Below are 24,975 nucleotides of genomic sequence, written 5' to 3'. Positions count from 1 at the left end.
TCTTTCCTGATTGCATTGGCCAGAACTTCTAAACACATGAAATAGCAGTGGTGATATTAAGAGGCTCAGCGAATCTTCAGAGGACGTTCCAGGCCTGGGGCCAAGAGCTGACCCAATTCCAGCCCTAGCGTTGTCTCTTGTGACTCCATTCATTCTTTTGCTCATTTGTGAAATATTTTTTTGATGCCTCCTCTGGGCCAGGCCCTGTGCTGGGTACTCAGGATCAGCGATGACTTATACAGGGACTTCCAGCCCAGAATTTCCCAGTTCTTTGTGATTTGTTTCTCCATTGTCTCAGCTTCTCTCTGGGCTTTATTTACCCAAAGCCCCCTATTCTCTCCACTGCTCAATGCTACCTTTAACTATAAGAACTATAGTTAACTACAGGTACTATAAGAAAGGATCTTACAGTTCTTGTTCTCACTATATTTGCAGCATCTATTTAAAATATACCCTCCCATGTGTCTTCTAGTTCCATAAGGCTCTTTTAACTAAGTCCAGTCTACTGTTCCCTATGCAGAGAGAAAAGGGGGCTTGTCCAAGGTCGTACAGGCTCATGGCTGGAGAGCTAGGTCTGGTGACCAGATTCTGTCCTCGCCAAGATATAAGCAATTAATTAGAGTTTATGTATTCCTTATATCTCTTACTGGGGAATTTGCAGGAGTCTGGCTGAGAAGACATGTAATTTTTTCCATCCCAGAAGTCACACTGTCACTTAACCAGGGTGTTTGGAGCATTCCTTGAGCTTTAAATTCATTGGTTCTCTCCTTGTCTTCTTCCAGCCTTAACTGTAAGTCCTGTTAGGGATTTACCCTCCGTCTGGGTCAAGTTCTTTCCACTTCCTCCTGGACTCCACTTGTCATCTGCAGTGTATTGAAATGTAAAGAGTTTGGGCTCTGGAACCAGAGTACCTTAGTCTAAATCCCATTTACTAACTGTATGACCTTAGACAAGTTATTTATCCTCTCTGTGCCTTAGTTTCCTCATCTGTGAAATGGGAATAATGATAGTTGCTACCTCATAGATTTATAGGTCGAGAGCTTAGAAGGACACTCAGTAAATTCTAGTGCTTATTATCATCACCTGTCTCTCTGGCTTCTCCCTTGAGAGTTCCCCATGGGCAAGCCCTGTGTCTTGTTCCCTACTGTGGCATTTCCTATAGTTGTGGTGAGACTTGGGTCACAGTAAATGGTCAGTAAGGATCTGTACTTATGGGTATTGTCCTTGGACCGGGATTACATCCCACGCACTTTGCTGCAACTGAGGCTGCAGAGAGATACCCATAAATAACTAAAATGCCCTGAGTAAGGACCCCAGGCAAGGGAGCAGGTCCAGCATCTCTTTGGGTCTCTGTTTCCCTTTTATAAAATGACTAGGATACATGGAAGCCCACCCATGAAAGCTTTTTAAGCCAAGCTCCTTTACCAACTTTAGACTGAGGTGGGCAAGGGCGGAATGGGGACAGCTGCTGCCCTTTTTTGGCCATTGGAATCCTGGGTAGCCCTGGGCCTGGCCTTGCACCATGGACATAAAAGGCAGTGGAGCTGAGTTTGTGAGCAGCTGAGGGTGGGACAGTGTGTGAGGGGCAGCCGCAGTGTGAGATCCCAGAGGACGGGTTCTGCAGAAGTGGCCCCGGTGGACAGAGAATTGGTGTCCTAGCAGGGAGGGGCTGCCCTTCAGCCTGGGGCAGCTGGAAGGTGTGGGAGAAGTCCCCAGCTTTCCCATTTGGAAACGAGAGCTCTGAACTCAGACAGACCAGGGATGAGTCAGACCTAGTAAGACCTTGCCTCTTACCTGCGTGTCACCCCAGGCTGTGACTCAGCCTCTCTGCACTCCGATATGGGTTCTGAGTTGCATCAAGTGGATGTTAAGAGAACTAATGAGTTGCTGCGTAGAGTGGGCCTGGCCCAGTACTGGGTGCAGAGTAGGTGGGCAGTGGAAGGCTGTTTCCTTCCCTCTTTAATGTGAGGATTTCTCATGAAGAGTAACTGAGTCAGAATTTGAAAGACGAAAAGAACCAAATGGGAATTAATTAAAGTTGGCCAAACCACCCCTCCCACGTGTCATGTCCATTATCTCACTGGCTCCTTGCCAAGAAATCTGGGAAACTGACGATGAGTGTGCACGTGTATGAGTGTGTGTGCGCATGCACCTGTGTGCGCATGTGAATGTGTATGCAAATGCTATGTGTATGTGTGAGTGTGCATGCGTCCATGTGCGTGTGTATGAGCATCTGTGTGCCTGTGTGTATGCACGTGTGTGCATGCCTGTGTGTGTGTGCTGCACAGCTCCCATTTTAAAGGAGAGGAAATGGGGGCTCAGGGAAGTGAAATGGCTTGCTTGAGGTCCCACTGTGAGTCCCTGGCTTCACCCCAGGACTTCTGACTCAGGATCTCTCCAGCTGGGGGAGGGAGCATGGGAGTGAGGGTGAAGAACAGTGATCAGGAGTTCTGGAAAGGTGACATCCAGGTGGGCCTACCTTCCAAAGGGCTGTTTTCAGAGTATTTTAACCAGGTTGGACCAAATGAGCAGGCCTGCAGCCAGGAGCACTCTCTTCAGCCCTGCAGGAGATGCAGCTGGTGAACTGTGTGTGGGCCTTTTCTCAAGCTCCATTCTCTTAGGAGCTAGAATCCTTGCACTGGGGACACTCCCGAATGCTAGAGATTTATCTCTGACTGGGAACCTGCTGCTTGTTGGTTTCTCTCTGATTTACTGCCTGTTCTAACTCATCTTCAGGGTTCTAGTCTTAGCTCTGCCAATGCCTCATCTTGGGCCTCAAACAGTCCCTTTCCTTCTCTAGCCTCAGTTTTCCCAACTATGTGGTAGGGTAATAACACTTCCCTTGCCCACTTCAGCAAGCTGTCGTGAGAATCTAGTGAGGTGAGGAATATTGCAAACTGTGAAGAGCTGTACAGTTGTAAGTGGGTGTTATTGCAGTGACCCTAGGTGATCGGAGTGGTGAGGTGAGTATTGGAAAAATGGAAAAGAATTGGGCATGCCTCTTGTATGTGTCTTTTGGAAGCTCTCTGAGAGCCTCCAAAAGTGGAGCAAGCCTGGAGGCAGTCCTAGCAATGCTCACATGCAAGGTTCCGTCACCTGCATGCGGACCCAGCTTGGGGAGGACGCGTTCAAGCTGCACCTGGAAGAATGTTATAGTTTGGCTAATGATGACTGGGGAATGGTTTTCTAGGTGGGAGTGACTGCCTGAGCAAGGGCCTAGCAGCAGGAAAGTGCAAGGCATGGCTGAGGAATGGGCCGTGGTCTGGGGAAGGGGCAGAGGCAACCCTGTCTGTGTGTTTGGCTGGCGGAAGGACAGCAAAGTCTGGTCAGGATGGCTGGGACCAGATGACCAAAGACTTGGAACACCAAAGAGTTTGGACTTTGTTGTCATGTAATCAATCAGTGGGGAGCTGTGGAAGATGTTAGAGCCAGGGGAGTGATGGAGCTGGGTGAGTGGGGATTGGGCGGAAGGGCATTTAAGCACAAGACAGGGCTTAGAGCACAGTCTGTGGGGAGACATCCTCTCTAGATGACTCGGCCGCCAAAGTGGAATTATTTTTGTTTCAGGGACAGAAAGGGGACCCAGGGCTCTCACCAGGAAAGGCTCACGATGGGACAAAGGTAGGTTTCCAGGGACCCCAGAGCTCAGGGAAGTGGGGGAGTGGACTGCCATGCTCTGTGGTGAGCCGTCCTGGCAGAGGCCACTGTGTGACAAAGGCAGGGAAGTAGGAAAGTGTGGTTTGGATTTTTCCTTGAAGTTCTTCTGCTTTTTCCCACACTAAACCCAAAGCCATTTCCTGCTGTCTTCTTCCTGGGCTGCAACCAGTAAAACCAACAGATTTTGCCTATGGACACACTCTTGGCGAATGTCATTTTGCCTCATGCCCTGCATAGCTTTCTCTAGGGCCCACTAGGTGACCCTTGGCATCCAGAAGCTTTTTGGTAGCACAAAGCCGGGAAGCTTCCAGAAGATGTTCAAAGTCCCCTCTGAGGTTGTTAATTCCAGGAGACACGTCTATACATTTCTAGGAGGAGGGATGGGAACAGGCCAGAGATTCAGGGCTCTCTAACCTTGAAGGGCTGTGAGATTAGAAGCTTCTCCAGTGGAATAGAATATACTTAGGCCAAAGGACTTCATCCATTCCTGAAGCGTCTACCCCATAAACAGATCAAGGGGCCTGGAGGGAGTGCAGGACAGGTGGGAACAGGGGGAACCGAGAAATCCAAATGAGGTCCCCAGTGTTTCAGACCTTCATATCCTGGAAGGAATGCTCCAGTCTGGGGTCCTCTAGGCACAGCATCAGAGCCCTCCTGACAGGCGGAACGCTGCTTCTCAACCCAGCCTCCTATGCTTGAGTGCATAGAAGTGGCAGTTCCCTTTGATTTCCCCAAGACACAGGTAGCTCATTCCTTTACATCCTTACTGATAAGTTTTTTCATTCATTACTGGGGGGAAATGTTTACATATACTCCCTTCTGCTCCTCATTGGAACCTTATAAGCCAGGGCAGATGGGCCCAGCTTGCAAATGAGAAAACAGAGGCCCTAGAGGTAGATGGCTGGCTAGAGGTCACACAGCTGCTCGGTGCAGAGCAGGACTGGTACCTAGGTCTGATGGAGTCAGGGGCCTAGGCTTCTCTCTTGCCCTGGGTTGTCTGTTCTCAGGTCTCATGGTGGTGGCAGAAATGCCTCCTATTTATGACCACCATGCCCAGCAAAGATGAAGAATGCAAAGAGAGTGAGAGACAGAGAGAGACAGACAGAGACAGACAGAGACAGACAGAGACAGACAGAGACAGACAGAGACAGACAGAGACAGACAGAGACAGAGAGAGACAGAGAGACAGACAGAGAGAGACAGAGAGTGCTGATTGGAATGAGACATGAATTCCCTGGGGACAGTGGTTTTCAAATAGTGGTTCTCAAATATTTAGCAGCAGGATCAATTTCTCAAATGGTATCCTATGCTGAAGTCCAGTATAGAAAATAGATCCAATGGAGAGACTGGGTTGAGTGGGAAGGGCCAGGGTACCCCGCCTACTCGGCTACCCTCACTCTACTCAGAGGCCCCCAATGTCCTCTGAGGCCTCTGGGCCTCCATGAATCCTGTTTACAAACAATTGGCCATATAAAGTCACACATTCAATTTAAGGAGTGCCTCTGCTCCCATTCCCCCAGCTTACCCCCTTATCTGTGTTTTGCAGGGCGACACGGGCTTGCCTGGGCTCCCTGGGAATCCAGGACCTCTTGGACGAAAGGTACACCTTGGTTTCAATGCTTTGCCTTGCCAGTGGGCTGCCTAGCATGCAGGGCCATCTGACAGGAGCCTTGTTAGCCTCCTTCCTCCCGTCTGCCTCTCCCTAGCTCCCTTGGGCACAGGGAACATTGGTGGGGGTGAGAGATTTATGGGGGTCTGTGCTTATCTGGGGGTGGGCAGCACCTTGGCTTGGAGTAGGTTTCCCTAGCTATGCATAATGAGGTGTGAAGAGAAGTGGCCTTGGTTCGCTGTCCTTCCTCTAGGGGTCCAGCTGCTCCTAGGAGGCCTTCCCGTGGTGGTGACAGGAATATTGTCAGAACCAGGAGGGCCGGGATTGGCCCGGCTCTACCTCCAATTGATTGAGTGGCCTTGGGCCTGCATATTTCCTCCCTGAGCCTCAGCCTCCTCCTACCTGGGATGGAGACAACAGCCCCCCGACACTTGACCTCTTAGTGCCTGGGCTGTCAGCCTGGAGTGAGACCTGGAGCAAAGAAACTGGGATAGTGGGCTCTGGGGTCAGTCAGACCTGGGTTCTACTCCCAGCTCCACCGTTTCCTAGCTGTGTGAGCTTGGGAAAATCAATAACCTCTCTGAGTCTAGTATTCGTCTCTCCTTGGTATGCTGATATGCTGCAGGGGAAGGGGAACGTGCTGCAGAGGCAGTAGTTCTCTGTACCTTCTGAGCTATGGCCATGCTGGGGGAATTACTTCTCTAAACATCCTTGGAAGAAAGTCTGCCATTTTCCTAGATGGTGTGTTTCTGACTTACGGTGCCCCTAGATTTTGCCCCAGCTTCCCAGCCAGGCTCCCTCATCCTTCACATTCAAATCTAGTGGTACCCACGCTAGGAAGACCTCCTGGATCCTCAGCCTTCAGGCCAGGAACCTCCACTCTGCTCAAGAATCCCCAGCCCATCTTAGCTGAGTTATTCTTATCCGGAGTCCGGCCTCACCAACCAGGCCCTGCGAACCTGGTTTGTTACCTTCCCTACTGAGGCTAGCACAGGGCCTGCACACAGTAGGTGTTCGGGAAACGGGGAGGACAATGCAGGCCAAGGATCAACTGCTTTCTGCAGGGAAATCTCCCTCTGCTGATGGGTTTTCCAGTAGATACATCAGCCTAGGGCCATGTCTTAAGCTTCTACCCTGGCTCCCAGCTGTAGCCACAGCTGCCATCTCTCTGGGCCATCTGGTTCTCATCTGGACAGCTGTGGTGCCTCCTGGCTTCGTCCTGTCCTTGCTCCCCATGGCACAGGATACTTGGAGCGTCATGTCCTCCTCATCCCTTTCTCCTCCACCCTCCATGGCTAGCGCAGGCCAAACCTCGAATCTGAAGAGGCCAGAGCCAGACCGGAATCTGCAGCTGCCTGTGAGCTGGGGAAACATGGAATTTTCTGGCTCAGAGAACACAGAGGGACTCTCTCTCTCTCTACTCACTTCCCCTCTGGGCTCCAGCATTTTCTGATGGATGAGGTGTGAGTGGAAAGTCTCCTTCCAGTCCTGGCTCATAAAGCAGCTGGTGGTGGTCTTGCTCTGCATGGTGGTGGGAGTTTAGCAGAGGTGGCAGGAGATGGGAAAACAGACTGGACCGGCTCCTGCCTGGGTTCCAGGGCTCCCTGGTCTCGGCAGATGTCCAAGGAGGCCAAGAGCCCACAGCCAAGAGGGATCAGTTCACCTGAGTCGGGAAGGGCATCTTTTCTAAATTAAAGAAGAGCCTCCATGTGGCTAGAAAACTATTTGTCAAAGCTATTTACAGTGAGTCCCTCAGCTGTGACCCAGTCAGACACGAGTTTGGTCTGTGGCAGGCCAGTGTCACCTGCTCACTGAGGGAGGGTAGTGGGCAGAGCATGGGGAAGCTCAGGTCCCCAGTGATCAGGGCCAAGAAGGAGGACCGACAGGGTGGGCAACTGTGCCTGGGATCATCACTGTTTTGTAAGTAGTCTCTCTTCCACGACTGTCGTTGGTGACATCAGTGGCCACTTTGTCCTGGTCCTGTTGGGTGGCTTTTCTGCCTCATCTCATGTCCTCTTTTCTCACTAGCATGTTGAATTTTGGTGTCACTTCGGAGTGACACCAATAATCCTGTTTATTCTTTTATTCAACAGAATCAGTTAAATGCCTGCTATGTGCCAGGTACTGCTCAAGGCACTGAGCTGAATAAATAGACAAAATTCCTGTCCCCTCATCTCCCCAGAACTTTTATTCTTGTGGAAGGAGATAGACAATGAAAAGAAAATTAGTAAAAACATAAGATATGTTAGAAGATGAAAACGACTGTGGAAAAACAGGCAGAGAAAGGGAGTTTGGGCTGGGAGGTTTCCATATTAAATAGCGAGGCGAATTAGAGGTGGCATAAAGCGTTACTGTCCCTCATTACATTGTTTCCTCACGATAGCCTCCAAGGGGTAAGGCAATATCATGCCCACTTGACAGCTGAGAAAGCCAAGGCCCAAACAGGTCTCACACATTTATTCATTCATCCTACCAGTCATTCAGTGACTGCGTACCTGTATGCCAGGCCCTGTGCCGACACTGGTGTTAAATGCAAATGAAGTCATCGAGGGGCCTCACAGAGGCTGAAATCTGCAGCAGTGGTTCTCAGCCCCACTGTGCAGTAGAACCAGCTGGGGAGCTCAAGCCCTACCCCAGAGATCCTGGTTCAGTTGGTCTGAGTGGGACCCAGGCACAAGATTCTCATATGCAGCCAAGACAAAGAGCTACTGGCTTAAATGGAAGTACCTTCCAGGGTCACTAAGTGGCAGAGCTGGGGTTTGAACCCAGGTCTCTGACCCTCAGGCCCTTTCTCTCCAAAGCGCTGATGGAAACAGCTTCTCAAACAAGAGTGGGCCCATCAAGTGAAAAAGAGTCTCCCGCATGAGAAGTTTCAGCTCTCTGCTTCCAGGTGGGCCTGCGATGTTTGCAGAGGGGCTTTGCTGAGCCGATTTCCGAGGTTTGGGCAAGCGCGTAGAGCCGGTCAGACAGACCTGGATGGAATCCAGCCCTATTCCTCTCTTGCCGTGTGAGCTGGGGCAAGTGGCCTCACCTCACTGAGCCTGAGCTGCCTCATAGAGTGGTTAGGAGGGTTAAATGTGATGCTACATCCCCAGGACCTAACACAGGGCTGGCACACGGTGGGCACTGCTTCTGTAGTTGCTGAATAAATGAATGATCATGACGTCCTGAAGGAGAGGCACTGAGGTCTTGCCTGCCTGGTCCTAGCAGTAGTCTTGCTTAGTTGACAGTTAAGCACCCTCCACTACCCAACAAATTTACCCGAACCTCATCTGCACCTTGGGTAGGCAGAGTCCAGCGATGTCCCCCATCTGACCCTCCTGCCTCCTCTCCTGTAGAGAAGTGCTTCTCACCCAGGAGTGATTTTGCACCCCAGGGTACAGTTAGCAATGTCTGGAGACATTAGTTGTCACAGCTGGGAGTGGGGTGGGAGGTGCCGTTAACTTGTAACAGGTAGAAGCCAGAGATGCTGTTAAACAGCCACCCCACCACACACTCATCCACCCTACGGTGCAGCGGTGCCGAGGCTGAGAAACTCTGCTGTGCAGAAACCCTCACTCCAGCCAAGCCGATGTGCCCGTTGGCACTCATCCCCCGCTCCCTCCTACTGCCCTCACCCTGCCCAGGTGCCTTCTGTGCCCCCCAAGTTGGCCATCATCAGTGAGAAGCTGTGATAAAATAGGAGGGCGGAAGGGTCAGCTGGGAATGTTTTGGGGGAACACGATTGAGGCTGCCTGAGATGATGTCATATGTAGCATCCCCAGTTCCATGCAGAGCCTCTTCTCTAGGCTCCCCTCTGTGTGGCCTTCTGGGGTCCACACCCCCTGCCATTTCTGAGGTCCAGTTCGCCTGTGCTTTCTAACTCGGCTCCTCTCTCGGGCCTCGGTTGACAATGCCGCCTGCTTCGATGGACTGCCTTCCCTCTCCCGGCACTCGGTACTTCTTCATTCCATTCAACATGTATTTAATATCTATAACCTCTTCCAGAAGGTGGGGAGTGAGTTTGTTTTGTTCACAAGAGTATTCTTAGTGCCTAACACAGGGTCTGGCTCATCTTCGGGGCTCAGCAAATCTTTGTTGAATGAATGACTGGATGAGTGAATGAGCCATCTAGAAATTGTACCTTCCTGCCCTGACCTGTCTCAGGCACCCACTGAGCAGAGTCTGGCGTCAGATGCCTGGCTATGCTATGGTAGACTGTGCTTTTGGATGAGCCACACATTCAAAATCCTATCATTTCTGAGCCAACAGGAAGGATGCTTTGAGAGGACAGCTAGGGAAACAGAGGCCCAGGAGGGGCAGGGACTTGCCCAGTATCATGTAATGGGTCACTCTACCTCTTGGCATGTGTTTCTTCTTCACTGATCCTTTTCGTTAAATGGGGCTCTCTGTCCTGTTGACTGCCCCACGTGACATGCAGCTGCAAGGTGACAGGGAAGTCTCATGGAATATTAAACAAGTATAGTGAGTTCCATTTTACTGCAGGAGAAGCCAGAACCTCGTATGGGCTGAGGTAGAGCCTGGACGAACATGTTGGTCCCCACGACCCTCAGGCAAGGACAGGACCTCCCTTCCTTCCCTGCCCAAAACCTAAATAGCATCCCAGCCGACAGGGAGACTGTCTGCAGCAACAGTGAGGTGATGTCTGGTTTCTCCTTGTGCATTGTAAGCAGTGATTAATCTGGCTTCCAAACCAAAATATAGACCGAGCTCTATTATAAACACGGGTCCTGAGGAGACCCGCCTGCCGGGCAGCTGGAGGTCCCTTGCAGACTCCATGGTCCTTGGAGCTCTCCTGAAGCATCTGTTCTCCCCTAGTGCCAGTCAGGCACCGATCACACACAGAGAAATCACTGCCCGTGGGTCCACCTTGCGGTCAGTGCCTGCCCCATAATTGCTGGGGCCATAGAGAAGATAATGGTTTAGATTTTTCCAGGTCCTGGGGCCCTGTTATTTGAAGCTATTTGGCTGACCCTAGCATGGTAAACACTGTGAAGATACTTCCAAGAAGCATATGAACCTCCCACCAACCCTACCCCATGCCGTGGCTGTGCTCAGTCTGCTGCTCTTGTCTGGCAGAAGAAATGGGCGTTCGTGGCCATGTTCAAGGCCCTTCGGGGCCCACTAATTGAGAAAGACCTAGGAACTGTAACCTTCTGGACATAGCACAGCCCAGCAGGTGTAGAGTCCTGGGGAACAGTCCAGGCTTGGCTACGACTTGCTAAATAACCTTGGGCAAGTCCTTTCTCCTCTCTGAGCCTTGGTTTCTCAGTCTGTCCAATGAGAAAAGAAGTTGTCAAATTGATGGCTAAGGTCCCTTCCAACTCAGACACTCCAGGGTTTCGTGACTGTCCTCTGCCCCCAAAATGTAGCACTGATCTGTTCTGGGGAGATTGGTCTGTAAGGGGGTCTTTCTCTGGGTGGCCCTGTGGCTCTTCTAGGTGGGCCTCAGGCCTCAGGAAGTATGTCTCATTCCATGATTTGGTGATTAAAGATACAGGGATTGGAGTCTCGTAGTCTGGCACTGCCCTTGGGAAGCTGCGTGGCCTCAGGAAAATCACTTTACCTCTCTGAGCTTCAACTGGCAAGTGTGCACAGTAATTCCTACCTCCCAGGGGTGATTGCAAGGAATCGAGCTGATGTATTGAAGGCTTTAGTGCCGAGCCAGGCATAGGGCAAGTCACTGTTCATGTCCCTGATGATCATTTGTTTCCTTTTAGCTATGTTCTGAATAAAGGGTTTACTTGAAATCTCCTCCTGGGATTTCACTGGCCACAAGTCTCCTCTAAAGTACTGGTTTCCAGCAGGTTTCTTCACGGCTACAGAAGAAGCCCCAGGAGCAAGTGATACTCAGGGGCTCCCTGGTCACCTTTCACACTTCTCTCGAAACCCTTGCCCATTACTTCATTCATTCTTTGTTGCAACCCCTTGAAGCAGGCAGAGGATGGCAGGGTGGGCTCAGAGAGGGCAACGATGTGTGCCAAGTCACACAGTCTAGAGCTCAAGGCTCGATTCAGCTCTTCATGGAAAAAGACTTGCTTCTTCTTGCTCATCTGCAAGCTCCAAGTGGAGAAAGATAATAATGGTGATTATACACATCATACCCTGACACATGCCTTCTCAATGTGGCTTTCCATCATATTACCACCCGACACGTTCTGGCTTCCTGCTTCTTCTCTGACCACCCCTGCCCATCTAATCCTCGCCCTTCACTCTTTCTGCTCCAGTCGCATGGGCCTCATTCTTTCTTGAACCCATCTGAGAGCATTCTTGCCTCAGGACTTTTACACTTGCTGTTCCCGCTACCAGAGAGCCAGCTGTCTGTCTAGCTTCCTTACCTCATTCATCTCCTCAGAGCGGCCTTCCCTGCAGTCACACCCTCCCCAACACTGCCATTCTCCGTCTTCTAACTCTGCTCACTTTTCTTCGTGGCACTGGTCACTACCACATGTTATCTCATTCAAAAATTTTATTTTGAATTATGGTAAAAAAAAAAAATCCCCAACATAAAATGTACCATCTTTACCACGTTTAGGTGTGTACAGTTCAATCATGTTGAGTATATTCACATTGTTGTGCAACCAATCTCCAGAATTTTTTCATCTTGTAAATCTGAAACTCTACACCTATGAAAACAAATGCTCCCTATTTCCCACTCCCTCAGACATTATTCTTTATGTTTACTTGTATTTATATCTCCTTAATTGGACTGTAAGTTTCAACTAAGGCAAAGGACATTGTCTTCTCCTTCATTCCATGTGTAGAATGGTGCTGGTACATAAAAGTTCAGTAAACGTTTGTTGAATGAATGAATGAAATGGGAAGATCGTGATGATAATAGCAGCTAGTCTTTACAGGGCTCTGAAATTCAGTGTCAGATACTGTGCTAAGTGCTTTACACACATCATATCCTGCAATCCATGCACCACCTCTTATATCCCCAGCTTACAAAAGCAGAAACCGAGGCTCAGAGAGGTGACATCAGTGGCCTCAGGTCACACAGCCAGCCAGCAGTGAAATGAGAGGAATCCAGAACAATCCGAAATAAGGTTTTAACTATGCTGCATACCTGTTGCTGGCTGTGGCCTGTACCTCAGTTTGCTCACTGGAGTAAAAAGCACACACCTCACATCAAAGAATCTCATTTAGCCATGTTGAATCCATCTCACAGATCCAGGATTGAGATGCAAACATATTGCTGAGCAGTCTGAGGCATGAGTAGGTGCAGAAGGAATGCTCGTAAACGTCCCAAACCTCCCAGGTCAAACTGACTCTGCTGTTTATAATTAAAAGTCCTATTTCCTGGGGGTTTACAGGGGTGAGCATGTGTGCCTATGTGTTTTTGTGTGTATGTGCATGATCTGTACAGGCCCAAGATGTCTGCAAGGCTCTCCATGTGGCCTCAGGTGTCAGAAGGACCCCATGGTGAATGTGAACCTGTTTGGTCCTTAGCAGTGGGACTTGGGGTCAGTGGCTTCAGTTATCTGAGACTCAGTTTTCTTCTCTGTAAAATGGAGGTGATAATCCCTATCCACCCGTTATCTGGCTGTTGTAAGGGCTAGAGGAGGTCATGTAGGTGTTGTCCTGGGCAAACAACCGTGCATAGAGTGGTCTGCAGGCATCAGGAGTGTGTACTCTTGAGTCTTGTGTATCACCTCCGGGGAAGCCTTAGAGCTCTAGTTCTCAAACAGAGCTGTAGGGGCTCAGAGTTCTGACTCCTTCATTTGAGGTCCAGAGAAAGAAGGGTGGTAACCTACCCAGAGTTGCCCAGTAAGTCAGACATGGTGTCTGAGCCAGGCCCAGGGCTCCCCGTGTGAGGGGCTCTAACGGAGGTTAGAGCAGCCACCCTGTCGGACATGGAAGCCCTCTGCTCCGTCCTGTTTCACAGCCCTAAGCTGATGGAAGCTCGAAGTTTGGGGTTCCCCTTCGGAGGGCTCCTAACTCTCACGAAATGGCTCGAAGGTCGTCCCCAGTGCCACCTGAAAGCATACACTCATTTTGATTCTCTCAGACTAAAGACCTGGCCTTTGACAATGGTAGTTGGGCCCTGGGACAGAGGGTCAAGGTCGGTGGGATGTTGCCAGACTCCTCTATTAGGTATTCGCGTGGCTTCTGTTCCCTTGGAATAGTTGCTGGGACCAATGAGAAGCGGGGCAGCTATTTTGGTTAATGTATTTGGCTAGTATGTGTGAGATCTTTTCTGATAAGGAATTACTGAGAAGGGGCAGGTCCTGACAGAGGGTTTCAGCATCACAGGGTGATTGAGCATATTCCAGACCTTAAGGTCCTAATGGGCCCACCCACCCACTGAGAAATCCCTCTACCCCAGCTTTTGACAGTCTCACCTGCTCTCTGATTTGGAAAGAACGGTCAGGGTACAGCATCACTCTGTCATAGTCACTGTGTCTCAGTTCAGATCACAAACCCTGCCCAAGGAATGAAGATCGCCTCTGATGCTTCTGGTCTAAGAACCATTAGTAGCAGAGAGGAAACCATAGGAACCTGCTAACCCTGATGTGTACTATGTAGCCATTTGGAAAGTATTTATTGAAATATACTACATCACTACAGTGGCGCATGCCTTCCTGAAAAGGGAGGCAGGGATGCTGGGCCCCTGCAATCCACAGGCCCAGATGTGCTTTCCTGGCCTGATGAGATTTCTTCCCCTGCAGGGACACAAAGGCTATCCTGGACCGGCGGGGCACCCCGGAGAACAGGTGAGGGTGAAGGCCTCAGCCCCACCCTGCTTACTGTCCCACACTCCAGCGCCTGCCTGTCCCTGGCCTCCTCCCCGGGCCCTGCTCCATGAGCGAGCCCCAGAGCCAGGCAGTTCTGCCTCCCATCCTGCTGGAGCCCCCACCACACCCCACCTCTCCTCCAGCCACATCTGCCTGAAGGAGCTGAAGCGCACGCCAGCCCAGCATTGGCATGAGCTGCTCAACTCCGGTTAGAGCCATGAATAGCTGGCCTGTTCCGGGCGATGTTAGGGGATATTATACACGCCGCCACGGGGTTTGCAGGAATTTTGGCTGCCCTGGCCCAAATCAAACAGCAGTGGCTGCCAGCGTGGGAGAGCCAGCCAGGCCGCCTCAGTGCTTTCTTATTCCTGGGCTGCCAGCACGGGGGTTTTGTTCCTCTGAGCTGGTCTGACCAGTTTCACAGAGGGGTGGGCTTAGGGGCCCGGCCGGCCAGTGGCTTCCCTTCCTCCTATTTCATCTCACATTCCCCCCGGTTTCTTTGTCCATCGCCCTTCTATTTGTCCATTGTAAGCCCCAGTCCCCCTGCTGTCCCCGGACTTGGAGCTGGGCAGGGTCTCTCCTTTCCTCACGTTTTTCTTTGTTCCTTTGCAGGGGCAGCTGGGACCAGAGGGCAGCCCAGGGGCCAAAGGTTACCCTGGCAGGCAGGTGCAGTATATGGCTTCTGGAAGCTCTGTGGCCATGGTGGTGTGGAGATGGCCACGGGTGCCCCCAGGGAGAGGGAGGCAGTGGGCTGGGGGCCAAGGAGCTACACCTGCTGGGTGGGCCCTGAAGAGAGGGCTGTTCAAGGGGCTGGACCAAGGCAGCAGGGAAAGGATGCTCCGTAAGAGAACAGAAGAAAGGAGTTTTGGTGCTGTGGGGGTGGGGCTCCAGAGGCTCCTCCTACCCAGTCTCTCCCCTAAGCCACCTCCTGGGACTTTGGGGAGGCTGGGGGCTCAGTTCGAAGACCATGAGTCTAACCCACCCCCATTCTACACAGGGGGCAGCTGAGACCCAGAGGAGACAGGACTCACTCTGGGTTGTTGGCAGCAGGTAGAACGTCTCCATATGTCTTTGCCCTTGTCTTTTATGTTTCAGGGGTTACCCGGACCTGTAGGAGACCCTGGCCCCAAAGGCAGTCGGGTAAGTGGGCCTTGGCAAGTGCCATGCAGGTGGGGCCCTGGGTGGGCATTACCAGTCCCTCCGGTGGGCCTGAGAGAAATCAGGGCTGGAAGGCCTCCCCCAAGTGTCCGTCGGGAAACTGCGGCCAAGACCCTCCCACCTGAGCACTCCCTGGAGACAGAGGGGCAGCAGAAGGGCTGGGTAATGGGTATTCAAGAGTCAGGCTTGGTTCCCATGGCTGGACAGACTGGGCAGCAAAGAGTCTGCTGGGGGTTTGGCCATGGCCTAGCCGCTACAATCAGGTATTTGCTTGCCATGTTCCCTAGTACATCCCAAGTGCTGGGCCACTTTGTCAGTAGAATCCTCAGGTGGGTGAATGCTGCCCAGGCCTGGAGGCGGATGGAGCATCTGCCGTTTTCCCCCTTCAAGGCCTCTGGAGCAAACCCTTGAGTAGCCAGCAGCCTCAATTTGTCCATCCTTATAAATGAAGTGATGTCCATCCGACCTCTAACATGGTTATGGGAATACTGGGAATTTGCTAAGGAGGGGCTTGCCGGGTGGGGGCTACCTGGTGGGCTGTGGGGTAGTGAAGAAGGTTTTGGGGAAATTGAATGGAAGGAAGTAAATGGAGTTTGGAAGACTAAGAAATGATCTCTTCTACATGGGTTCGTGGTAGGGACCCAGTGGCCCCAGTTTGCGCTGCACAGCTAAGGTGGTCCTGAGGGCTGTGCCCACTGCCTCTCAGAGAATGCTCAGCAAATGGGTCACACAGTCCTCGGTCAGTCCAGGTCGGTGTGACGTGTCTTCCAGTCCTGAGCCAAAGCTATTTATGGCCACAGTCTCGGCCCTAATCCCGGGAACTGACAGGCAGCTGTTCGAAGAGCATCTGGGAGGTGGGCAAGGGGGTGAGGAGGCAAGTTCCTCAGGACGTGGTGGTGGTTATAATGATGATGATGACAGTGATGGTGATGTGCAGGGGCCGATGAGGCTCCTGTCCTAGGATGTTGGGCCCTTCTCCCTTAATCCAGTTGTTCCCATAACCTGTGACCCCACAGTGGCCTTCTGAAACCAGGCAGAAAGTTTTCTCGTTTCAAACAGCATTCCTGATCTTCCAGGAGGACAAGAGGAGTGAGATAGGCTAATGTCATCTGGGGATGCTTGGCGTTTGCCATGCTGGTGGCAGCTTGAGGCCACGTATGGGGAGAGAGTTGGTCTGGCCCCAGCGCATCTTTCTCCAGGGTCACAGGGCCCCGAGCAGCCTGGGTGAGCCAGGACAGCTCCAGCTGCCCTTCCAACCCTGACATCACCAGACTCATGTTTATGAGGTAGGCAGAGCTCAGGCTTCGGGGTCAGGGCAACTGGCTTTGAGACCGTTAGCTGGCTGTGGGATCTTGGGCAAGTTGCTAGACCTCTCTGAGCCCATTTTCTCACCTGTAAATCTGAGTTATAAGCCCTGTTTGGGAAGATCAGCAAATATCTCTTTTTGAGATGATGGCCATTATCACACTGGGTGCCAAGAAGGAGGCTCCGTGACCTCTTGACCTTCTAGGGAAGGGCAGATGGTTGTAAGCCTCCATTGGTTGCTTGTTTGTGGAAGGCAGTATAGCAGAGTGGTTAGGAGCCTGGTCTAGGCGTCAGATGACTTGAATTCAAATATCAGTTCTACCACATGTTAGCTGTGTGACCCTGGGTGAGTCACTTCACCTCTCTGAGCCTAAATGTTCCCACCTCTGCAGGGAGCCGATTATACCTCCTTCCTGGGGGTGCGATGAGGATACGCTCAGTCTAGCTTTTGTTATAGTTATTATTTATAAATAAAAGCTGTTTATAGTTATTATTAGTCATTCCACAAATACCTAGAGGGGACGGATAGTGATAGGAGTGCTGAGCTAGGTCCCTGCTCTTGAGAAGTTCCCAGGCTAATGAGGACATGGAACATGGACATAGATAGCGAAGGTGCAGCGGAGAAAGTGGTAAATCCTATTATCTGAGGTGTAAGCATGGTGCTGGGATGGAGGGAGTAGGAGATCGCTTCTGGTGTGGGGCATCAGGGCTGCTTGCCAGGGAAGCATTAGAGCCGGGCTTGGAAGCTCTGTAGTCGTGGGGGTGGGAAGGGCATGCCTGGTAGGGGGCGCAGCATGAATAAAGGCTGGGAGGCAGAAACTCGGGTGCATTTTAGGGCAGTGGACTCCAGCCCTGATTAGTCATGTCCCTTCATCTCCAGAGCCTTCGCTTCCTTTGTCTGTCTAGTAAAGGTATGACAGCCAATCTGCAGGGTCCAGGAAGGGTTGAATGCAGTGGCACACACGTGTTTGTCAGGATGTCAGCCAGCTGGCGTGGCAGCTGCTGTTATTGCCGGAACTCAGGCAGCCAGGGGTGGATGTGAACACCACATCCCGGGCATACATGGCCTAGAAGGAGTCATTGCGGATGCCACGGGCACCTGCCAGCATCCCTGGGGGTGGGTAGGACCTGGTGCCACTGTAGCATCTAACCCAGCGGAGAGCTTCCTTCCCGCAGGTCCCGGGCCTCTCCCCACGAGCACCCGCGCCCTTCCCTGGCGTGAGGGTATGTGCCTTTGGACTACATCGTGGAAGCCAGCACCATGCAGTCCATGGGCATATACACTTGCCTCAAGGCCTATGTCGTCGAGGAGCCACCGGAGCTGCCACTGCCACCAGCCAGGAAGAGGAGCCGGGATGCGGGAGGGCAGCGAGGGGGCTGGGATGGGTTGGGCCAGCCACACCCCATCACTCGGCCCTTCTGACCCCACCACCTGCTCTTTCCTAGGGCTACATTGGACTCCCAGGGCTCTTCGGTCTGCCAGGGTCCGATGGAGAGCGAGTGAGTGTGCTTTCTTTGTTTACCTCTTACCCACCCAACCCACCTCCTCTGCCAGGTGCCAGAGTGGCTAAGGTCAAGAAAGGGACTCTGTTCTGAGAACACTGGGAGCTTCTGAAGGGCTTTTGACAAATGGGAAATGGGCCTATTTTATGTTTCAGATCAAGTGTCTGCAAACTACATCCTGTGGGCTGGATCCCCCAGTCATCTGGCTTTGTAAAGTTTTATTAAACATGGACAGCCATGCTCATGTATTTATGTAGTGTCCGTGGCGGTGGTCTCGGTATAGAGTTGATTAATTATGACAAGACTGTATGGGCCACAGGATAGTGGACCTTCCTCTTCATCTGCTCTCAGCCTGAGACTGTATTTGGGAACTCAGCTGTAACCTCATCAACAAGCTGAGTATAGAGAAGCTTACAAAAGCAGAGGAGCGTTTATTGAGCACCTGCTGAATACTAGGAACAGTGGGTGCTTTTCTTAGGCATCTTTCCAGCTCAGGTCCACACAGACCCCAACCCTGTAGAGGGCAAGGACCATCTATCCGTTGAGCACATAACTGATATCTGCTGTATATGTGGTCTGGGTGCTGGGCCCTCTGTGACTTCCTATTGTGGGCAGCTCTAGGGCTGGTTTTCCTCTGCTGGAATCCTATCCTGACCTCTTCCCTGTCTCTTCCTCTACAGGGCCTGCCTGGCGTTCCTGGCAAGAGGGGCAAGATGGGTAGGCCGGTAAAGATTTTCCGTGTCTATTACGCAGACTCTATGGGGGAACCTGACCTCCCACTGGCTATGCCGCCCTGTCCACTTGTGGCCTGGGCATTCTGTGCTTGCGTCTTTCTGTTTGGCCATCACTCTGCTATGAGTGTGTCGGTCGGCATGTGAAGCTATCTGGGCCTGGTGTCCTGCTGCCAGAACACTGAGTGGTGCTTCCTGGCTGGGCTGGGGCTCCCGTGGGCTCCGGGCCTCTCTGGGATGGAGCCTCTCTGTGCACGTGTGCAACAATTGCTCTGTAATACAGTTCTGTGTCGGGGGCCTTCTGTTGTCTGGCTCCTTAGTGTCCATGCTGGGGGATCTTGGCTAGACTGGGTGTCAGTGCTCCTAACTCAGAGAGCACTCACTCTCTGCGTTGTCTTGGTGTCACCAGTTTCACTCATGGATACACAAGCCAGAGGGCCGTGGGGTGCTGGGCGAGCCCACAGCAGGCTCAGCAGTAACCCTCAATCCACCAGCTATGCCCATGGCTCTATCATGGTAGGTTGTTTGGGCATCTGCGGGGCATGAAGAAAAAGCCAAGGCACAGAAAGATTAAGTAACTTGCTCATGGTTTCACAATTAATAAACAGTGGAGCCAGAATTCTGTCACCAGGGCATCCGATCTCAGTGCTAGTTCAAGGTCACTGGTTAGTGATAATGCTGTAAAAGTGGATTTCCTAGAATTTTTGCCTGGGGGAAAATGATTCATTCCAACAATCTCATTATTTACAAGGGAAACTGAGGCTCTGAAAGGCAGAGTAATCTGTCCAGGGTCCTACTACCAGGCCGAGGGAGACCCAGGACTGTAACTGAGGCATATTCCTTTCAGACCTGGCCCCCGTTGGTGGCTTAACGCTCTTTGCTATGGCCTTGCAGGTTAATACCCAGACTTGGAACTATCATCACCTCTGGGGCTGGGCCTCCGTTTGCTTGTGTTTGATGGAGAAGGGACTATGGGAAGGTTAGAAGTTGAGAGGCAGCTGGGAGGGAGCTGGGAGCACTCAAAGACATCCAGAAGAGGGGTTGTCTATGATTCTGGGATTGACTGCATGTTCACAGGCACCTGCCTTACCTGTTGCAGTGTATGGATCTGGGTCCTCTGGGGACCGAGTGAGGGATGCAAAGAAAAGCAAGATCCAGGCCCTGGCTGCAAGCAGCTGATCGGGGTGGTGCATCTCACCCTCAGACCTAGACCCCGCTGTGGCTGACAACCCCTCTGTGCCCTGAGGTCTAATGCCTGACACCTAGATCTGGGCAAGGAGCAGTACCTGATGCCTCTGGCTTCAGGCAAGGACCTCGAGTCCCTGCGGCTGGGTTGGCATTCGGAAATGTTCCTCAAGCCAGATGACCTCGGGCAAGGAGACACATTAATTGATTCATTTACTCATTTGTTCATTTGTTTGTTCAATGAATACTGAGTATACACTGTGCGTCAGGCACTGTGCTTGGTGCTGAGCAATGAACAAGAGACAAAGTTCCTATTCTCATGGGCAGACAGACAATGATTGAATGGGAGAATGAAGAATGAATGATTGACTGTCAGATGCTGCTGAGTATTAAGATGGAGTAGGGTAGGGAGACAGTGAGTACTTGAGTTTCGAGCTATTGAATTAGTTGGTCCAGGAAGTCCTCCTCTCTTTTTGAGAAAACTTAATGAGGTAAGAATGGGATCTCTGTGGCCCTCTGGGGAAGAACATTCCAGGTTGGAGCCACCTCCAGAGCCACCCATAGGGAACTTGCTCTGAAGCCATCCTGGGAGCCTCACAGTGGGCCAGGCACTGCCCCTTTATAGATGAGGAGATTGAGGCTTGGCGGAGGCGGGGTCGGGGGTGAACACCTTGGCCAGGGTATTGTGGTTTCTGAGAGTCGAAGCTGGTTAGAATGCAGCAGCCAGAACTTCACCTCTTGCCCCAGAGTGTAGCTGTTTAAAACCCTGGTTCCAGAGTTGTTTCCTGAGCATGGCGGAGGCAGGGCCCGGGAAACCATCGTCATGCCCTGGCTTCTCCACCTGCCATGACAAGGAGCACCCACAGGGCTGTGCCTCAGCTGTCCTCTCCCACGGCCCCCGCCCCCTCCTTCAGCCTCCCCACCTCTCCTTTCCCACCTCTGGTGGCCCTTTCATCAGCCGTCTCCTGTTCTTGTTTTCTTCTGGGGCCTGAAGCCTCCTGCTCATGGCCGGGAAGGCAGCACCAGGTCTGAGGTGCTCACCATTTCCCTCTCTGTGCCTTTCTCAGTCAATAAAAATTTATTGAGCACCTCCTATGTGCCAGGTTCCGGGGATAGCACTGTATCCAAAACAGACCCCCTAAAAAGCAACGTTTATTGAGACCCTTTTACTCGCATGGTATTTGAACTACATGTGATTCTCTCACTGATTGTCTGAAGTGAGAGTGATTACACCTATTTTTCAGATTTGGAAGCTGAGGCTTAGACAGCCAAAGCCATTTGCTCAGAGACCTGAGAGGCCTGTAGCTGACAACTCGTCTCTGCTTCCTTGCTCCATGCCTTTAACTTCCTGATATTCTGTGCTCCACGATGGGGGTGTTCCCTGGCACTGGGGTGTCAGATGTGGGTGGGAGAAAAACCCCTTTCCTTCAGCCAAACAGCTTTATAGCTGTGTAGTACCCCTGAGGGTCACAAAAGTCCCCTTGAATCTGGTCCAGCTGCCATGGCCAGCAAGTGGGCGGGGTCTGCATCGGATATGATTGAATATGTATGGAGAGGACTTAATGTCACCCAGTCCCTATAGTTTTGTCTCTGCCTTTGTTGGGCTTCCAGTCTGCTGTGCCCTTGGCCCACACACTCCAAGTGGTCTTTAGGGCCACACTCCTGTTGCCAGAGTTTCCCAGCCCTTGATCTGGCTGGTGGGGTTGGGGCTCCTTCTGTAAATGGGGTTTCCTTTGCCCAAGCTTTGGGCCCAGCGATTTCTAGGCACTTATTAACAAGAGAAAATGTCAGGAGAATGAGCTGAGTTCCCTCGTGCGAGATCGCAGTTGGCCTCATTTCTGGTGGGCCTGGCAATGATTTTGCTGTAGTCCATCTCATTCCAGCAACCGAAAGCTCAGACCCATGCATGCGGCCTCCTCACTGTCAGGTTTAGAAGGAGGATGTGTGAGAATCTTGCTGATGAGAACTGAGAAAGAGACAGTGGGGATTAAAAGCACATCTGAGCTGCAGAAACATGAGTGATGAGCTGACCCAAACTCTTTGTTAGACAGATAAGCAGACATAGCTCAGAGAGGCCAATAAGTTGCCCAAGGTCACACAGTAAGTCGGTGGCAGAGTCAGAACTCGAACCCAAGACCCTTGCTGGCTAGTTCAGGGTGCTCTCCACATCACTTCTCCTTCCTCTGTGCTCACATCTTCAGCCTCCAAAGGAAAGCTTAGTCTACAGCTCTCACCTCCTGCTCATAACATCTGCTAGGGAGAGAGATGTGTTGTGGTTTCCTGGGGGAGGGTCCGGATAGAAGATGTTACAAACTTAGCTGGAGTGGAGGGGCTTTCTCCTGAGCTGTCTGGGCTTGTTTGGGGCAAGGTGCAGTGACACTCACAGCCGGAGACCGGGCCATGCTTCCCAGCCAAGGGATCTCACAGGGATGAGGGAGACACTTGTCGGGTGATCTGTGAATTCACTATCAAGCTGCTGGAAGGCCTGGCCAGGCCAGTCGCCCCTTGCATCTCCTCTTGTGGTCTCTGGCAAGGTCTGCCAAGGCTGGTCCTATGGAGTGAGTCAGATGGGCAGACCCTAGAGCTTAGAGCTGGAAAGATCCAGCCCTGGCTCCCACTTCCTCAATGTGTGGCTCAGGGACACCTGGGACTTGCCCAAGGCCACACACCTGTCCGGGGTGGGACAAGGCTTCTATTTGGTTCATTTTGAGTTCAAGCTCAAGGCTCTTTCTAGTTCTTAGACTGTGAGGAGCAGGGAGAAAGGGACAGAGACTTCGTGTTTCTAAGTGGGGAAGCTGAGGCCAAAACAGATGAACATTTTTTAGCTGTGTTCATGCTGTGAGCTGGGGATATGGTCCCTATTGTCCTCATCTTGAACGACGGCTGTCTCAGCTGCTGGTGACTCTGGAATCCTGGTGAGAACTCTACCTGCCTATCTCCTTCTTGTTCCCTGAGGTGATTCTTGGGTGGCTTCCCTAGTAGATTTCAAAAGAGCAGGGTAAAAACGTGCTCAGCAGCACAAAGAAGGGATGCTGGAGACCTCCAGGAATCTTTTCATGTCAGCGCACCTGGAGTGCACGCACCTGCTAGAGAAGGATATGGGCCGCTTCGAGTGCGGTAGGAAGGAGGCAGGTTAGACTGATGCAGGAAATTTCTGACTTTGAAGAATTTAAGCGTGGTAAAGAGGTCTCCAAAATCCTTCTGTGGGCTCTTCCTGGAAATTATTAAGTATTCCCATGGTTGACTCAAACCTCACCAGTGTATGAAGGCACATTCAAGTTTGCCAGAGGCTGGATTATAAATGTCTCACCTCTTCTTCAGCCCAGCTCTGCCACGTGAGTTGGGCAGGGCCAACCATTTTGCAAGCCAAGGACATTAGCAGGACTTCTCCTCCTGGAGGCTGCGTGGAGTTGGGCAGGGCCAACCATTTTGCAAGCCAAGGAGCTGAGCCTTCAGGACATTAGCAGGACTTCTCCTCCTGGAGGCTGCATACTCCTTCTATCCTACAGCCCACCTTCTGGAGCAGACTGTTTGGGTAGACACTGCCTGGAGGCAGAGGAATGGGTGGGATGGCCCTCAGAGGCCTCCCCAGCCCTCAGCATCCTGCCGTGGATATGGTGATGAGGACTGTCCCTTTCTTCACATCTATTCCTCTGCATTGCTATAGCCAAGAGAGAATGTGGAGTCTGGTCCCAGCACTTGGTTCTGTCTCCTCCTGGTCCTTTTTCTGCTCAAAGTATGAGGCTTTCAGTTCCCCAGGGGGGCCTGACCTGGGAAAGTGGAGAAACCACGTGGCTGGGACCCTGGCAGGGATCCGAGCTCATTGCTTGGGCCTCAGGCCAGCCCGCTGCAGCCAGGAGCTCGGGCCTGTGGAGGAAGGTCCCGCTGCTGACCAGGCTGGGCGTGCACAGCATGCACAAGCAGGAGCGGCCAGACAGAGGGAAGCAGGCAGAGTGGAAGTGGGGCCACATGTTCAGCTCGGTGGCTGCCACTCTGAGATCCAGAGGGGCAAAGCATCACGGGCTCCGGGACGAGTGTCAGAAATGGGATATGTCGCTCAGTAGTAGAGGGATGAGCCAAGGTAGTGGGGTGACGGGGCCTTGGGCATGTGCTGGGCTTCAGTCTCCCCACTGGGGCAATGAGGTGCTGAATGTCAGGAACTGCTAGGGTCTTTCCGTCTCAGACCATCTGTTATTGTTCCAATCAAAAATTTGTTCCAGCACTTTTAAAGCTCCTGTCTTTTTTCCCCAATCATTGTGCTCTTAATTACAAACCCTAGATTCTGAGAGGTCATCTGCTTGACTCCTTGGAAGGAAGGGAGACTGAAGATGGAGATAGGGGCTAGATACTAAGACCACCAAGCACGTATGAGCAGAAACTGGTACTCAGCACCAGCCAAGCCATTCCCTCTTGTACATTAGCCCAGGGTTCTCAAGAGCCCCTTGAGAGACCCCAGGCTTGCTGTAGTGCATTCTGTGTGTCCAGTCATAGCTAAGAGAACGGGTACTGGAGCCAGACTGCCTGGGTTCAGATCCCAGCCCTGCTATTCCATAGCTGTGTGACTTTGGACAAGTTCTCTAATCTCCCTGGACCTCAGTTTCCTCATCTCTAAAGTGGAGCCAATAATAGGACCTATCTCATTGGTCCTGGGGGAGTGTGCTGTTACTATCATTGTTATCATCTCACCGTCGTCACCCGCTGGCTACACTCGGTCTTCGGAAGTGCCTCCCATTGGGATTTGACCATTCTGATGGCCTCCGCCTTGCTTATGGCTCAGAGATGTGCCCACACATTGCTGCTAGCAAGGGGTCACCCTCGGTTCAGCCTCTCAGCTCGTCTTCAGTACTCCCCATTGTACAGCAGAGAAAACTGAGGCCCAGAGAGGCCAGTGCGTGGCGGGCATCTGGTTGCTCTGGTTCCAGAGCCTCACAGGGGCAGCTAGCCTGGCAGCTGGGGCTGAGAGAAGCTCTTGGACAAGCTTGGCGTGGCCTCTAAATGCAGACCCATAGGTTTGACAGCTGCCTGGTTGCTGCTGCACCTGAATATATTGGACATGGCAGCCAGGAATGGAGCCTGGGGAATGCTGTCA

General features: G+C 52.0%; 1 protein-coding gene across 12 annotated transcripts in view; it reads left to right on the top strand.

The window, feature by feature from the left end:
• COL27A1 (collagen type XXVII alpha 1 chain) overlaps window positions 1-24,975 on the top strand; it is a 131,031-nt gene that overhangs the window by 25,658 nt on the left and 80,398 nt on the right. For all 12 annotated transcript variants that reach the window (XR_003047867.1, XR_003047868.1, XR_001517354.2 and 9 more), the window contains exons 6-12: window positions 3,568-3,621; window positions 5,204-5,257; window positions 13,939-13,983; window positions 14,617-14,670; window positions 15,100-15,144; window positions 17,914-17,967; window positions 18,651-18,695. Coding sequence is in view for 8 of the 12 variants with exons in the window: in XM_015593357.2 (XP_015448843.1) it covers window positions 3,568-3,621; window positions 5,204-5,257; window positions 13,939-13,983; window positions 14,617-14,670; window positions 15,100-15,144; window positions 17,914-17,967; window positions 18,651-18,695 (351 nt within the window). In the remaining 4 variants the exon portion in view is untranslated. The remainder of the gene's footprint in view (window positions 1-3,567; window positions 3,622-5,203; window positions 5,258-13,938; window positions 13,984-14,616; window positions 14,671-15,099; window positions 15,145-17,913; window positions 17,968-18,650; window positions 18,696-24,975) is intronic.

Source organism: Pteropus alecto, unplaced genomic scaffold (genome assembly GCF_000325575.1).
Source record: "Pteropus alecto unplaced genomic scaffold, ASM32557v1 scaffold226, whole genome shotgun sequence".
Taxonomy (NCBI): domain Eukaryota; kingdom Metazoa; phylum Chordata; class Mammalia; order Chiroptera; family Pteropodidae; genus Pteropus; species Pteropus alecto.
Note: the sequence above shows the minus strand (reverse complement) of the source record. Positions and strands in the feature narration are given on the sequence as shown.